This window comes from Hemiscyllium ocellatum, chromosome 36, assembly GCF_020745735.1.
Source record: "Hemiscyllium ocellatum isolate sHemOce1 chromosome 36, sHemOce1.pat.X.cur, whole genome shotgun sequence".
Classification (NCBI taxonomy): Eukaryota; Metazoa; Chordata; class Chondrichthyes; order Orectolobiformes; family Hemiscylliidae; genus Hemiscyllium; species Hemiscyllium ocellatum.
This window is the reverse complement of record NC_083436.1, coordinates 5406333-5422227: the sequence shown is the minus strand read 5'-3', so window position 1 is coordinate 5422227 and position 15895 is coordinate 5406333. Positions and strand designations below refer to the sequence as shown.

General features: G+C 41.8%; 1 protein-coding gene and 1 non-coding gene across 4 annotated transcripts in view; one reads left to right on the top strand and one right to left on the bottom strand.

The window, feature by feature from the left end:
- Positions 1-11020, bottom strand: part of LOC132833349 (transmembrane protein 144-like) — an 82883-nt gene extending 71863 nt beyond the window's left edge. For 2 of the 3 annotated variants that reach the window (XM_060851539.1, XM_060851541.1), the window contains exons 1-2: positions 10983-11020; positions 6387-6523 (exon numbers count right to left, since the gene is read on the bottom strand). In XM_060851539.1, coding sequence (XP_060707522.1) covers positions 6387-6483 — 97 coding nt within the window. In that variant the 5' untranslated portion in view covers positions 6484-6523; positions 10983-11020. Of the gene's footprint in view, positions 1-6386; positions 6524-6647; positions 6677-10982 lie in introns of those variants that run through there. The other variant, XM_060851540.1, reaches the window with a different exon arrangement.
- Positions 11021-11178: 158 nt separating this feature from the next.
- On the top strand, positions 11179-11249 carry trnag-gcc (transfer RNA glycine (anticodon GCC)). Its single transcript has one exon. It is a non-coding gene; the product is annotated as a tRNA-Gly (tRNA).
- Positions 11250-15895: the final 4646 nt, after the last annotated feature.

Genomic DNA, 15895 nt, shown 5'->3' with positions numbered 1-15895 from the left:
ATATAGTTAAACGTTAGCTGTAGAATACCTTTTTCGAAAGATATAAACACTCAACAATACACCAAATTCATTCTGTTTGAAATCTATACTCCACTGAGGAGCTAAAGAGGTCCTTCCATATGTAACAGCACAGCCTCAAGCAAATTGTAGAGGTACCTTTTGCCTGGCAGCAGGTCAAATGGACAATTTGGTAGAGTGTAGTAAGTCTTCTCTACAATTCAAACAGATAATATCTGACCATTGACCTCAACACTATTATTTTCCACTATTCCCATAAAAGGCTAGAAGCTTTTGTATTTAAAAATCAATCTTCAGAGATGTTGTTACACACCTCTGGAGCAGGTAGGACTTCAGCTTAAGCCTTCTGGTCTAGAGATAGGACATCAACACTACGCCACAAGTACAAACCAGACAGAAGTCTGCTTAGTTTCTGAGGTCAGACATTTTCAGACAAGTATGGCTGTAGGCAAGGCTAGAATTTGCAAATTGAAAGCACTTTATTCAATTTACTTTTGAAAGTTAATAATTAATCGATTTCCACCATCTTTCAAGCAATGCATTCTTAATCATAACTCATTGCTCAAACAGATTGCATATTTCCCCTGCTTCTTTTGCGAATTAACTTATATCAGTGCCTTTTGGTTTTTATCCTTCAGCTACTGGAAACAGTTTTATTTATTGATGTCACTGAAATCATTCCGAGTTTAAGCATCTCTGCTGTAAAGGGGAACAAACCAGTTTCCCTAGTCTCTTCATGCAGCTGAATCTAAACACCCCTGGACTTCCAAGTAAACCTGCCCCACACACACTCAGGTTTTGACATTCTTCCTAAATTGCTATGCCAAGAACTGGACATGACACTCCATCTAGACCTAAACACAGCTTACCTCTCTTACTTGGGAATGCTATATTCCCAATATTCAAGAAAAGTTAGCAATAGTTGGGAAATGTATAGCGCATCTAAAATCCAGAAAACCCAAGGCTGTGAAAGTCCTCCTCCTTTTGAGGCAAGAGGTCTTTAACAATTTCTTCCTCAGCATCTTGCCTAGTAGCTGGCCAGTTTGCTACATGGAGAAAACTAACTATAATAAGCAGCAAAGTTTGTCGTAGGATGGGATGCTCAGTGGTTTGTGACAGATGTATGTTCTTGGAACGGCACAACCACATTTACTTGACCTCCTTACATGTAGTTTAGAGAATAAAACAAGTTCAATAGATGCATATAGGATTTCAAGACTTAAACTTGCAAAAGTTAAAATAGCTTCTGCATTGAAGTAGAGGAGGAGGTTCCTTGCTCTTGGATTATACTCCTTTTTCTCACCTGTCAAGAGTTTAAGTCAGGTTAAGAGGTACAAAATTGCCCTAAAATCAAAGGGATGTGAACGTGGAAAAAGATTTCAAATGGGTAGTAGACTATTTTAAATACAGTTGTAGTTCTCCTGTAATGCATGTTAATTAAACACAATTTGGCTGTAATGCGATTAGTGAATTGCAGACCTTTTAAATAAAGCAAACTCCCATTCGCTGTTACGCAATTCTATCCCCGTTACTATCTGAACAGCAAAACCCAGCCTCAGGACTCTGTCTGTAAAATGCAAATTCAGTGTGTTCAGCTAAAACAGGAATGCAATGAGCTCTGTGAGCCTTGAAACTTAGCTTGAAACTGGGAATTGTAGTCTACATTTAGAAGGAAGTTTATTTCAAACCGGGGCTGGGGGGGGTAAGGGGCAGATTCTTGAGGAGGACTAAACTTCTGCATCAGCATCACTTGGTTAAGTCAGCTCACATGCTTTCTGGTGAAGTGCTTCATGGAAGGTACAGTGTTGTAGTCAGTGATTTTAGTGTTAAAGTGTTATGTTTACTGTATTATTTCATTAAAATATATGATTTAAAGATTTACTTAGACAGTGCTATGGTTTGTGTTAGGCTAACTGTTATTTTTATTTTGATTTTTACTGATATTTTTGGCTGTTTGCCCCAACCTTGTTTTTCCCATAGGCCCCATTACCTATATTGCTCGATTTTCTATAACATGGTGTTGCACAGGAACACAACCATCACATTAAAGGAGAACTACCTGTAAGAGATTATTACATTTAACCATTAGAATGAGACATTTAACACCTTTAACCGTCATTCAATTGTATAATTCTGAAACTATTCCTCAGGATCTACCATTTTAGCTACGGTCTTTTTATCTTTTCAATTCAGGTCAGTTTATAGGATAAAAGGGCTCTTGTGGGAGAATGGTGTGTTGCTACCTGAGCCAGGAGGCCAAGGTTCATGTCTAACCCCTCCACACAGGTTGATTGAATAACATTTATAGTAGCTATCAGTGTAGATAGCTCCTCCCTTCATTTACAATCTGTGTGCATAATAGATTTAGTGACAAATATATGGCATATTTCCTTCATTCAATCATCTACATAAAAGTCAGCATGAGTAAAACATGGGAGAAAGCATAATTATCAATTTCATTAGAGTTATGACAAAATGGTTTTGGGAATTTTATATTCAATAAATGTAATGTAATATTCAATAAATAGGGTAATCTGTGGCAACACAGTTCTTCAAAAGATCTTTCTAGCTCTTTATTTCATTCACTCCTGGCATGTAGGCATTGCTGATTGAGCTAGCACTTCTTGCACATCCCTCCTTCCTTTTGACAAAGTGGTCATGAGCTACCTTCTTGAACTGTTGCAGTACAGTGCAGGGTGACTTATAATGCCGCCAGGAAGGCACTTCCAGATTTTTGAGTAAACAGCTACAAAAGGACAATGATACAGTTTGAAGTCAGGATGTGCATGGCTTGAAGGGCAACTTGCAGGTGGGAGTGTTTGTACCAAGACTATAGTGAGGTCAGGAGCCAAGAGGTACTGACACAGTCCAATTGAGCATCAATGAGTAGGTTGTTACAAAGGAAACTAGAGATGTGCAACAAGTGCTGCCTGATAACACTGTTTATGGTCCCTTCTGTCACTTTACCAATGAGCAAGTGCAGACCGATGTATTAATTGGCTAGGCTTGGATTTGTCATGACTTTTGTGTACAGGATGAGTCTGTACAATTTTCCACACTAGTGAGTTTTGAGAAGAGTTGTAGCGCAGGTTGAGGTTCTGGATGTAGGTTTGCTCGGTGAGCTGGAAGGTTTGTTTTCAGACATTTCATCACTATACCAGGTAACATCATCAGAGAGCCTCCAGATGAAGCACTGGTGGCATGGCCCGCTTTCTAATTACAGGGGAACTTCGATTATCCGAACAAGATGGGCAGGCACTATTTCATTCGGATAATCGATTATTCGGTTGATTTAATGCCTTTCTTCTGGGGCTCAGAGTTTTTAAAGTCAAGAGACTGCAGAAACACACAGCACGTAAGGCCCCGCTCCCACCCTGTCCAACACCACCCCCACCCCCAAAACCGCCCCCCCACTCCAACCTTGTCTAGCACCGTCCTCCTGCCCCCATGCAACACCCCTGCCCCTAACACTGCCCCAGTGCAACACTCCCCCTTGCTCTCCAACCTCATACACACCCGCCTTCTCTCTGGGGCAGCTGGACTGGACGCTAACAGAAAGATTGCTGCAGCTGCCTTTACTGGGGTGAGTCTCCAAATAGCGCGCGCGCGCGCATACACACACACACACACACACACAGCCACATCCACGCACACAACTTTTTACTGCAACTTTTTGATGGTTTCTACCTTTGCCCTGTACAGGACAATGTTGGACAGATTATGTAGGGAAGGAGGGTTTAGGGAACACCCCTATGTAGAACTCCAGCGAAAGCGCAGGGGGAGAGAGAGCGCGGGCAATCAGTCATTTGGAGACAGTGCCTGTTTAATCACTGTAAACAAAAGACGCGATCACTGTTGGAAACATGTCTTTGATGCAATGTCTCTATTGGGACCTCAAGATCTCCTTCAGATAATCCGATTTTTGGATAATTGGTATTCCGATAATTGCGGTTCCTCTGTATTTGTTTAGGTTTTCTTGGGTTGGTGATGTCATTTCCTGTGGTGATGTCATTTACTATTCTTTTTCTCAGGGGTGGTAAATGGGAATCAACTCAATGTGTATGTTGATAAAGTTCTAGTTGGAATGCTATGCTTCTAGGAATTCATTGTGTGTGTCTGTGTTTGGCTTGTCCAAGGATGGATGTGTTGTCCCAGTCAAAGTGTGCCCTTCCTCATCAGTGTGTAAGGACAGTAGAGAGAATGGGTCTTTTTGTGGCTAGTTAATGTTCATGTATTCTAGTGGTTCGTTTTCTGTCTGTTTGTCTAATGTAGTGTTTGTTACAGTTCTTGCAAGGTATTTTGTAAATTACATCAGTTTTGTTTGTTGTCTGTACAGGGTCTTTCAAGTTCAATAGTTGTTATTTTAGTGTGTTCGTGGATTTATGGGCTACCATGATGCCAAGAGAACTAGCGGTAATTTCTGAGATATCTTTGATGTAGGGGAGAGTGGCTAGGATTTCTGGACGTGTTTTGTTTACTTGTTGGGGTTTGTTGCTGAGAAATCAGCAGACTGTGTTCATTGGGTACCTGTTCTTTTTGAACACATTGTACAGGTGATTTTCCTCTGCTCCTCGCAGTTCCTCTGTGCTGCAGTGTGTGATGGTTCATTGGAATAATGTTCTTAATGCAGCTTCGTTTGTGGGTGTTGGGATGATTGCTTCTGTAGTTCAGTATTTGGTCTGTATGTGTTGTTTTCCTGTTGACGCTGGTTTGAATCACTCCATTGGCTGTTTGCTCTACTGCGACAACTAGGAATGGCAGTTTGTTGTTGTCTTCCTCCTCTTTAGCGATTTTTTTTTCTGAAAATGAACCTTGCAGCTCAGCGAGCAAACCTACATCCAATTTTCCATACTGTTGGGCAGCTGCCAATGTTGCAGCTGGAACAACTTGGTTCCACTTTCTTCTATTTCCCCAGAGTCCAAGATTTGGTCTCAAATTCACTCGTTGATAGAATCTAGTCTGGATTTGCCACTTGCAGAGTCAGCAACTTCAAAATTTGTTAAACCATACATTTTGATTACTTAATCAAATACAAACCAGGGCCAGGCAAAGGGGAGAGTATGGAAACCACAGACACGAAACACACAGGCTCCTATGTGCTTCAGTGCAGGTTGTAGACTGGAACTGAACACTTCCACTCTGTGGGTCAAAACCAATACTGAAGGGCCCAGCCTACTGTATAGCTCTGTACCAGGTCTGATTGGAATCTAGGCCCAGTCTTTTCTGTGGGGTTTAGCAACAGACCAGAAATGGTAACTTGGACCATGCTGAGAATATAGGAACAAGAGTAGGCCATTTAGCTCTGATTCCAATATTCCATAAGATCATGGCTAATCCCTGATATAACTTTATATAGCTGTCTCTCTACATATCCCTTAATACTTGGTCAATTCAGAAAAAAACTCAAATCTAAAAGTAACATTTAATATGCTACCAAATGCCATTTGCCAAAGAGAAACTTTTAACAGTCTTTGTCTGAAAAAGTAATTCCCAATTTTATTCCTGAAAAGCCCAATTTTCATTTTTTGATGCTGGATCTTTATAATCTCAGATTCCTCAACAAAGGGAAATAATTTCTCACTTTTTATTTCACTCTGCCCTTCTGCTCTTCTAAGTTGCTTGTTCTAATCTGTGTAGCTCAATATAATGGAGGAAATGGAACTAAAACCATTTATCGGAAGTGAAATGAAGCATCAAGGAAATTAAATGTGCTCACCCATCATTTCCGAGTCACTCCTACAGACTGTTCTGACACATACCCTGTCTTCACTGGTTTGATGTAATGTACAGACTATTCTGGCAAGTACCTGATGTTACCTATTACTCAATTAATTTTTATAGTCAAAACTAACAAATATTAAAAACACAATTAAGTAGACACACTTGATGACAGGTTGATGCAGCAATCTGAACTTTCAACTTGAATATTTTAGTTCAGATTTAAACCAAGTAAAAGTGATGACCTTCCAATTCCCTCTATTTTCTGCAAAAAACCTGAGCATAATTAGGAGACTGACGCACAAATCAGTTTTTCAGCCTGGGCTCAAATTCAGAGGTCATAATTATAAATACCTGAATAAAACTTCTCATTCTATTTTTTCCATGAATCATTTTTTCAATACTGGGACACTGGGGGTGATTAGGGGCAGGGTGCAGTGAACTGGTCTGAACAGACCATCAACATAAACAAGGCTGTGCCAGCACAAACAGGATCATGGAAAAGGAAAACAAATTCATCTGAATTTTCTCTGTGCCGCCCGAGCCTACAGCACTGCCTTTAATTCACAGCAGGGCTGCCATTGACATAAATTTGTAATATAATTACCACACCCAACAGCAGGGAAACGAATTATGTTCAGTACTCCTACCTGAATGGAAAACTGCCTCTTCATGACAGCTGATGGCAGGCACGCCAAAGATGACACTAAACCAATACACCACTCCCCAAAATGCCCAGCTGCTCATTTGGTCCGGTTGATGTGCCGTACAAAACAGAAATTATTCCCTGAAACCAAAGGAACATTTTAAAGAATCAGTGCGTGTAAAAAGTCTTTATGGAAGAAAAACATATAATCATCGACAATTATGACATAATTTGTTTCAAATAATTATAGAATTAGGGTGATTACTTCCAATCCGGGCAGTTCAGGAAGTTTGTAAATAACCTGTACTGGAAGTCTGACCTGGAACTGGAAGTTAGATTGTAATTTATTTATAGAAGGAAATAGGGATTAACACACTTTTAGTGGCAGTTATGTTGGTGCAGATTCGAGGAGCCAAAGGAGCCATTGTATGTATCTCTGAATAGTGCTGGGTAAATGCAAAGTACTTTGCATATTCACGATACAATAAAACTTCTTCAGATGATAATTAATTGTGCTATTTGCTCTCACCAGTGAGCTAAAAAGATTTGTATTTGCAGAGCACCTTTCGCTTTCAGGTATCCTAAAGCACTTTATAACTATCATCACTGTTGATAAGCAATAACTTTGACTGTGAACAGTACGGACAGACAAAAATCCAGCATTTTGAATTATTCAAGGTTATTACTTCTCACCTATCAGCTAACAACATTTGCAGAGTCTACAAAGCAGACTTTCTTTTTGGTTACTCAAGGGCATCAAAGGATGTCATCAGAGGTTGAGGTTCAGATCAGCCAAGGCCGAACTGAATGGTAGAACAGGATCGATGGCTGAATAGCATACTCTTATTCCTCTGTTCCACAGTCATTACATATTCAGAAAAGAGGTGTAGTTTGCATGTCTGCTTAGGTTTCCACCAGGTGCTCTGGTTTCCTCCCACAGTTCCAAAGATGTGTTGGTTAGGTGAATTAACATGGTAAATATGGGGTTGGTCTCCATTGGATGATCTTCGGAGGGTCAATGGATGAATGGCCTCTTTCCACACTATAGAGATTCTATGATTATAACAATACAAAATAATCCCATGGGGATGACATCAAAAATGATAACAGATGGTGTCAAGATCACTCAAAAATATCCCAGGAGGAGGAGGGAATGACACATCAGACTTACTATAGAATTCGTGAGATGACCCAGGCTAAAATCACTTTCATGGCACAATTATCATTCTCTTGATCACTTTCTCTCACATATCCCAACAGTCCTGTTGGTGTCGCTATTCAACTGACCTACCAATTACACTCCAGTTTCAGAGTTTGGTCACTACAGACAATTCTGCTATGACACATGTTTCTTCACCGCGAAATGGCTTCAACACGATTGAAGAAATTAGGTTGGTATTTGTAGAGCATGAACTTTCCTTATCTATATTGGCTCTAACGTGATTTGACCCCATTAGTTTAAATGGCATAGCTATTGCATGATTTTCTTATCATGTGAGATCACATGAGAACAGTACTATCACATTATATCAGTACCGACTGTACTGGGAAAACACATAACTCTTTACAGTTCCTGAGCTTCCTTCTGTGTTCTTTTGTAGGATGCAAGCATCAATGGCAAGCTCAGCATTTTTTGCCCATTTCCAATTACTCTTGAACAATAACAAAAATTGCTAGAAAAGCTCAGCAGGTCAGGCTGCATCTTTGGAGAGAAATCAGAGTTAATGTGTCGGGTTGAGTGACCCTTCCTCAATTCTGATGAAATGCAGGTCAATCACTGCTTCACCTGAAAGCTATGTCAGGGGACTTGAATGTTGAGGGGGGAAGGAGGTAAATGGGCAGGAGTTACACCTTCTGTGATTGAATGGGAAGGTGCTGTGTTGGTGTTGGGAATAGAAAAGGAGTGGACCAGAGTTTTCCGACAGGAACTGTCCCTGTGAAATGTTGACAAGTGAGCAGAGGAGAATATTTGACATATTAAGATCGACAGAAATGGCGGCTTACAATCCTTTGGATGCCAAGACTGGTTGGGTGATAACTGAGGACTATGGGGACCCTAGCATTGTTGTGGATAAGAAGGCAAGGGGTGAGGGCAGAATTGGGGGAGATAGATTGAACACTACTAAGGGTTCCTGTTGACCAGGATTATGGGAAATCTACGGTTGAGGAAAAAGGGAACATTTCTGAGACACCCCACTATGGAAGGTGGCATTTTCAGAACAGATGTGATGGGAAAACTGGGAGAATGGAATGAAGTCCTTACAGGAAGCAGGGTGTAATGATGTATATTCAAGGCAACTGTGGGATATGGTGAGCTTATAGTGCAAATGGGCAGCCAGCCTATTCCTAGAAATGAATAGAGATATTGAGGGAGTGAAGGGAGGAGTCAGAAACAGACCAGGGGAAGGTGAGGGCAGGGTGGAAATTGGAAGTGAAATTTTTCCAGAAGCAATAGAAATGATGTCATTGATGTACTGTAGAAAGAGTTGTGATGAGTGACCTGAGTAGATTAGAACAAGGAATGTTCCATGTACCCAACAAAGAGACAGACATAACTGGGGCCAGAGCAGGCATTTATTGCCACAGCTCTGACCTGAGGAAAGTGACACGAGTTAAAGGAGAAGTTGTTCAAAATGAGTATGAGATCAGCCAGATGAAGGAGGGTGTTGATGAATGCAGACAGTTTAACCTGCTTTCCAAAAAGTGGAAGGCCGTGAGACCATCCTGCTGGGGCTTAACCATGGTGAACAAGAGGTGACTGTAGCCCATGAACTGGAAATTCTGAAACCAACATAAAGTGTCAGAAGAATTGTAGAGGTAAGTGGACAGGGTCTGAATATAGGAAGAAGAAAATAGACTAGAGGTAAGAAGAACCAAGTTCTGTGGGGGTAGGAACAGGCAGAAACAATGGATCTCTCGAAGCAGTCCTGTTTGTGGACTTTGGGGAAAATGTAGAAGCGGCTGCACAGGGTTGGGGGAACCTATGAGCAAGGAGGCTACTGCACAGAGATCCCCAGATGAGGTTAAAGACAGTCTTGGATACAATGGCTTGATGCTCAATGGTAGGGTCATGGTCTTGGGGAGATAGGAGGAGATGTCTAAAAACATTTCTATTTGTATTCAGTTCCAAATAATTATTTTAGATTTGAAACTTTAACTCTTCCTCTCTACAAATTCTGCCAACCTGAGGTTTTCTTCTCAGCACTTGGTTTTTATTTCAAATTTCCAGCAATTCCAATATGTTGTTTCTTACAACAGGTAACTGAAAATTTGCCCATCGAGATGGCGAGTTGTAAGGGCAGGGGGCTTAAAAGGAGAGAGAGGTGGAGAAATGGATCACGTTTAGGGAGTTCCAGACTCTGATGCCGAGACAGCTGAAGGCAAGACCACTAAAGGCCAGGTGAAGACAGTGGAAGATTGCAGAAAAAGCCACAGCAATACAGAATCATAGGTTTAGAGAAAGTTAAAAAGCTAGGGAGAGAAGTGGTCATGAGAAAACTTACATATGAAGATGAGATACTAAAATTGAAGACATCTAAACTGTAGATACGAGTCGGAAAAATGTGAGATAGGATACAAACGGCACTGTTTGTAAAATTGTGGTTGTACACGAGCAAGAAAGATACTTTTTAAGTGTGACAGATTAACTGTAACAAGGTCTTTAAACAAAATCTGTCATTAATCAGACTTACTCTTTCATATTTATGTTTTCAGTTTTTATTGAAGCAAGCTGCTGAAAGGAGGAGGGAAATGTAGCAGCTGGGATGTCCACAAATGGGGCAAGATTCTGTTATTCCCCTCACAATCAGATGAAGGACTGAAATAAATAGTCCAAAAAGTAAGGAAGAATAAATTCATTATAGTGGGTGAAAGATGTATAAGACTAAAATGTTAAATTTCATTTTAGAAGTCTTACTTCTGATTAGGTGAATGAGACTTCAGAGTTGTTATCGTTAATTTTCAATAGCATATGTTGATTAGCAGTAACAAACACTTGTCACAACTTTATCAAGGTACTCGGATTTTAAATGACACAATTTTCCTTACTGTGGCAAGATTTGTTCATGTCTCTGGTACAAATACATAAACTGAAAACAACGAATTTTGATGGCAATAAAAGGAAAATACTGGAAACCTGAAACAAACACTTTGTGAAACTCTGCAGGTCTCTGGCAGCATCAGAGAGAAACAAAGGTAACACTGGACTATAACCTGGTGTTGTGTGATTTTTAACTGAATCAAGAAAGTCACTTTCACTCTGCGCAGATGCAGGACCATGGGATGTGGGAGATATATGATGGAGGCTGTAACCGAAATATTGGGTCCAAGTATGGTTTAGAAAACAGGCAGCTGCCTTCCCTGGTAGATCTGCTTCAGACCAAAGGCTAGTGACCTCACCGTGACCTGGGGCCCGAGTGAAACACGTCACCTACTGTCCAGTGCCAACCCTCGTCACTCACTCACTCATATTCATTCATTCTTTCTTTCTCTCTCTCTAGATTTTTCGACCCCTTTCCCATTAGTCTCCTTGCCCTCTACCTCCTCACTTCCCCCTCGCCATTGCCTCCACCCGAGGCCGGACATCTCTTTTGACACTCACTCTCGTCCTTCGCTCAGTTGCCGGCTGCTCACGTGACGGGGAAGGAGCCGCGTGAGAGTGACGTTCAGTAGCGCGAGGACGCGGTCCGTTCCGATCTCGGATATCACTACACGTCACAGCAACGACACTCTGTAGAAATCAGTGTAACTCACCCTTTCCCAGCATTCACTATGTGTAATCGACGTGTATTTTCTGTGCATTGGTGGTTCAGTGGTAGAATTCTCGCCTGCCACGCGGGAGGCCCGGGTTCGATTCCCGGCCAATGCAACGTTTTAATTCGACAGCCGAATTGAACGGACATTTTGCTGTAGAAGAGTATAAAACACTCCAATTATAAAACTCATTTCAATATATAGAAACAAAATTAAAACCTATTTCTTTTACTATCATGATGAATGGGAGGCTAGCACAGAAACAATAGACCAAATGACCTCATTAGAAAGCATCTGGATGGGTATACAAATAACAAGGGTTTCAGAGATATGGGCCCAGTGCTGGCAAATAGGACTAGATTAGGTTAGGATATCTGGTTGGCATGGACAAGTTGGACCATAGGATCTGTTTCTGTGCTGTACATTTCTATGACTCTTTGACGAAACTGGTCACGTTGATGTTGATGCTGTGTGGTTGAAGGGTCCCATGGCAGAAAATGAGGTGTTCTTCCTCAAAGTGTCAGGTGGCTTGAATTTAGGAGTGGAGGAGGCCCATAACTTTCATGTCCTTGGCAGAGTTGGAGGGAGAGTTGAAGTGATTGGTGACAGGGTGGTGAGGTTGTTTGGTGCGTGTTCCAGAGATGTTTCCTGAAACATTCCACGAGTTGGCATCCTGTCTGCCCAATCTAGTGGAGACCACATCGAGGGCAATGGACACAGTAGATGAGGTGTTTGGATGTGCTGGAAAATCTCTGCTAGATGTGGATGGATTCTTTGGGGCCTTCGATGGAGGTGAGGAGGGAGGTGTGGGCGCAGGTTTAATAGTGCCCTATGGCTGACCAGTCAACTCCCCCACTGCCAAGGGCATGCAAGTCCTGGGCCTCCTCCACTGCCCGGAGGAAGAATGCCTCATTTTCTGCCTTAGGACCCTCCAAACAAATGACATTAACATCGGCTTCACCAGTTTCTTCAATTCCCCTCCCCCCACCGCATCCCAGATCCAACCCTCCAACTTGGCACCACCATCATGAACTGCCCGACCTGTCCATCTTCCTTCCCACCTATCCGCTTCACCCTCCCCTCCGACCAATCACCATCACCACTCACCTGCATCTACCTTCCCAGCTGCCTTCCACCCCCCACCCCACCCCAGGCACACCCTCCTATTTAGGTCTCAGACCCCTCTCCCTCTCTCCACATTCCTGATGTAGGGTTTATGCCCGAAACGTCAATTCTCCTCCTCCTCGGATGCTGCCTGAGCTGCTGTGCTTTTCCAGCGCTACACTTTTTGACTAAGAAACTTGAGTACCATTGGATTATTTCTATACGCAGTGTTCCATCTGTGTTACTTCTACACAGAGACTTGTGTCAAGAATGTAGCGTTCCAGCATGTGCAGTCCTCATTTTCTACTACACAGCGACTTGTCTCAACAATGGTCTACATCTATAATCAGACACGATGGTCATCAGTAAGACTTTTGACAAAGTATTGTTCAGCACACTGATTAGAAGCTAAGAGTCCTTGGAATCCAAGGCAATTCGGCAAATTCAACCCAAATTGGCTCAGTGGCAGGAACCAATGAGTAATAGAGTCCATAAGGCCATAAGACATAGGAGCAGAAATTAGGCCATTCAGCCCATCAAGTCTGCTTTATTATTCAATCACAGACAGGTAGAAGGCTGAAAGAATACAGCAAGCCAGGCAGCATCAGGAAGTGGAGAAGTCAACATTTCAGGTGTAACCCTTCTTCAGGACTAGGGGTGGGTACAGGGGGAGCTGGCTGGGGCAGGGTGGTGAAGTGGGAATAGGGGAAGACAGGTAGAGGGTATGACCTGGTTGGTCAATGGGAGGAATGGCTGATAGGTTTTTCAACCCCATTTTCTCACTTTCTCCACATAACCTTTGATCCCTTGGCAATCAAGAACGGATCTATCTCTGTTTTAAATATACTCAATTAGTTGGCCTCCACAGATTTCTGTGGCAATGAATTCCACGGATTCACCAGTCTCTGGCTGAAGAGGTTTTTCCTTATCTCTGTTTGAAAAGGTCTTCCCTTTACTCTAAGGCTGTGCCCTTGGGTCTTTGTTTCTCCTGTAGAAGTTTGGCTCTCAGCTCTGGACGACACAAATTTCAGTTCAAAAGTAGATTCTTTATTTCTCGATAGCCAGCGAGAGATTCTAGGTGACAACAAAGGAGTCTCATAGCCTTCTTATGGTGGCACCCCTCGACGAATCTCTGTCTCACACACGAAAGCAGTATATTTTAGAGGAATAATACAGGTCACATGACTGATTGCTGCTACATTGTTTAAGATAGGTAATTACAATTTTACAATGCCCGGTGATTGCTGATTTCCTGTGACAAATAGTAAATGGTATACGGGCACTGCTTATTGTATTCTTCACAAGCATATGTTAATGGATAAGGGTTTAGATGGAAGGATTTTGCCATTGGGAATATCTTTCCAACGTCCACTCTATCCAGGCCGTTCAGTATTCTGTAACTTTCAATCAGATCCCCCTCACCCTTTTAAACTCCATTGAGTATAGTCCCAGAGTGCTCAAACATTCCTCATATGTTAAACCATTCATTCTTGGAATCATTCTTGTGAACCTCCTTTAGACCCGAAAGGACCAATGCATCTTTCCTGAGGTATGAGGCCCAAATTGCTCACAATGTTGTAAAGGTGGAATGGCCAAAGCCTTTTACAGCCTCAGAAGTACATCCCTGCTGTTATATTCTAGTCCTCTCAAGACCTATCGCAAAGATGTTGTGAAACGTTGAGAAAAGGTTGAGAAGAATGTTGTCAGGGTTGGAGGATTTGAGCTATAGGGAGAGGTTGAATAAGCTTGGGTTGTTTTCCCTGGAGCGTTGGAGGGGTGACCTTATAGAGGTTTATAAAATCGCGAGGGGCTTGGATAGGATAAATAGACAAAGTCTTTTTCCTATGGTGGGGAGTCCAGACTAGAAGGCATAGGTTTAGGGTAAGAGGGGAAAAATATAATAGGGACCTTAAGGGCTAAATTTTTCACACAGAGGGTGTTGTGTGTATGGAATGAGCTGCCAGAGGAATTGATGGAGGTTGGTACAATTGCAACATTTAAAAGGCGTCTGGATGGGTACATGAATAGGAAGGGTTTAGAGGGATATCAGCCAAGTGCTGGCAAATGGGACTAGATTAGATTGGGATATCTGGTCAGCATGTATGAGTTGAACTGAAAGGTCTGTTTCTGTGCTGTACATCCCTATGACTCTATGACTGTATGAATGCCAACAGTGTATTTGCCTTCCTAACTACCGACTCAACCTGCAAGTTTACCTCAAAATGAATCCTGGACTGGGTCTCCCAAGTCATAGAATCGTAGAGCTGTGCACCATAGAAACAGACCTTTCAGCCCAACTCATCCATGTTGACCAGATATCCCAAGACAATCTAGTCTCATTTGCCAGCATTTGAACCATGTCCCTCTAAACTCTTCCTATTCATATATCTATCCAGATGTCTTTTAAATGTTGCTGGTCAATGGGCTTTTATGGCTGGAGGATTGAATCCAGTTCCGTAATACAGGGTTTGGAGCTGGGTCCCTCACTGTTTATAGTTTACATTAATTGTCAGCAAATGGATATAGGTGGCAAGAGCAATAAGTTACAGATGAAAACTCATGATGTAATAAATAATGAGAAGGAAATCCCCCAACTACAAGACAATATAGAACGGCTGATCAGATGATCAATGACAAATAGAATTTGATTCTGAAAAGTGTGAGCTGATGCATTTTAGGAGGACTAACAAGGCAAAGGAACACACATTGAATATTAAGGGCTGAGGAGGTACGGAGGACCTGAGAGATCTTAGCGTGCATTTTCATACATCTTTAAAGGCAGCAGGATGGGTAGATAAAATGTTTATGAAGGCAATTCGTCAAGGCATTGAATGCAAGAGCATGGAGGTTATGATGGTGCAGGAAATAATGTTAGTTAGGTCACAGCTGCACTATTATGTGCAGTTCTGGTCACCACATTACATAAATGACGTGATTGCACGCGAGGGTGAAGAAGAGATTCACCAGAGTGTTGCCTAGGCTGGAATGATCCAGCTGTGAAGAGAGATGAGGTAGGCTGGGGTTATTGTACTTCGAGCAGAGAGGCTGATGGAGACTTGATAGAGTTGAACAAATTTGTGAGAGGCATTAATAGTGCAGATAGGGAGAAAGTAGAGGGGTCAATAACCAGGTAATGTATTTTTGAGTTAAAGAACCAGAGGGGATTTGAGGATTTTTTTGCTTCACCCATTGTGGGTATCTGGAGTTCACTGCCTAAAAGCATGGTAGAGGCAGGACCATTCAAAGACATTTAATGAGTTTAGATGAGTTACTAAAACACCACAGCATATGAACTATGGGCCAGGTGCTTCCAGAGGAAGTGGTAGATAAAGGTACAGTTATAATGTTTAAAAGTACATAAGTACATATGTCCTTGGATAAGTACACAATTCAGAAATGCTTGGAGGGATATGAGCCAAGCAAAGGCAGGTGGGACTAGTTTAATTTGGGATTATAGTCAACATGGACTGTTTAGACAAAATAGTCTGTTTCTGTGCTATGACTCTATAGCACTATGATCAATCCATTGTGGAAATGATGTAATTGCACTAGAAAGGGCACAAAGGAGATTTACTAGGATGTCACCAAGTCTGGAATATTAAACTATGAGGAAAAAATTGAATAAGTTATGCTATTTTTCTTGGGGCAAAGAGACTA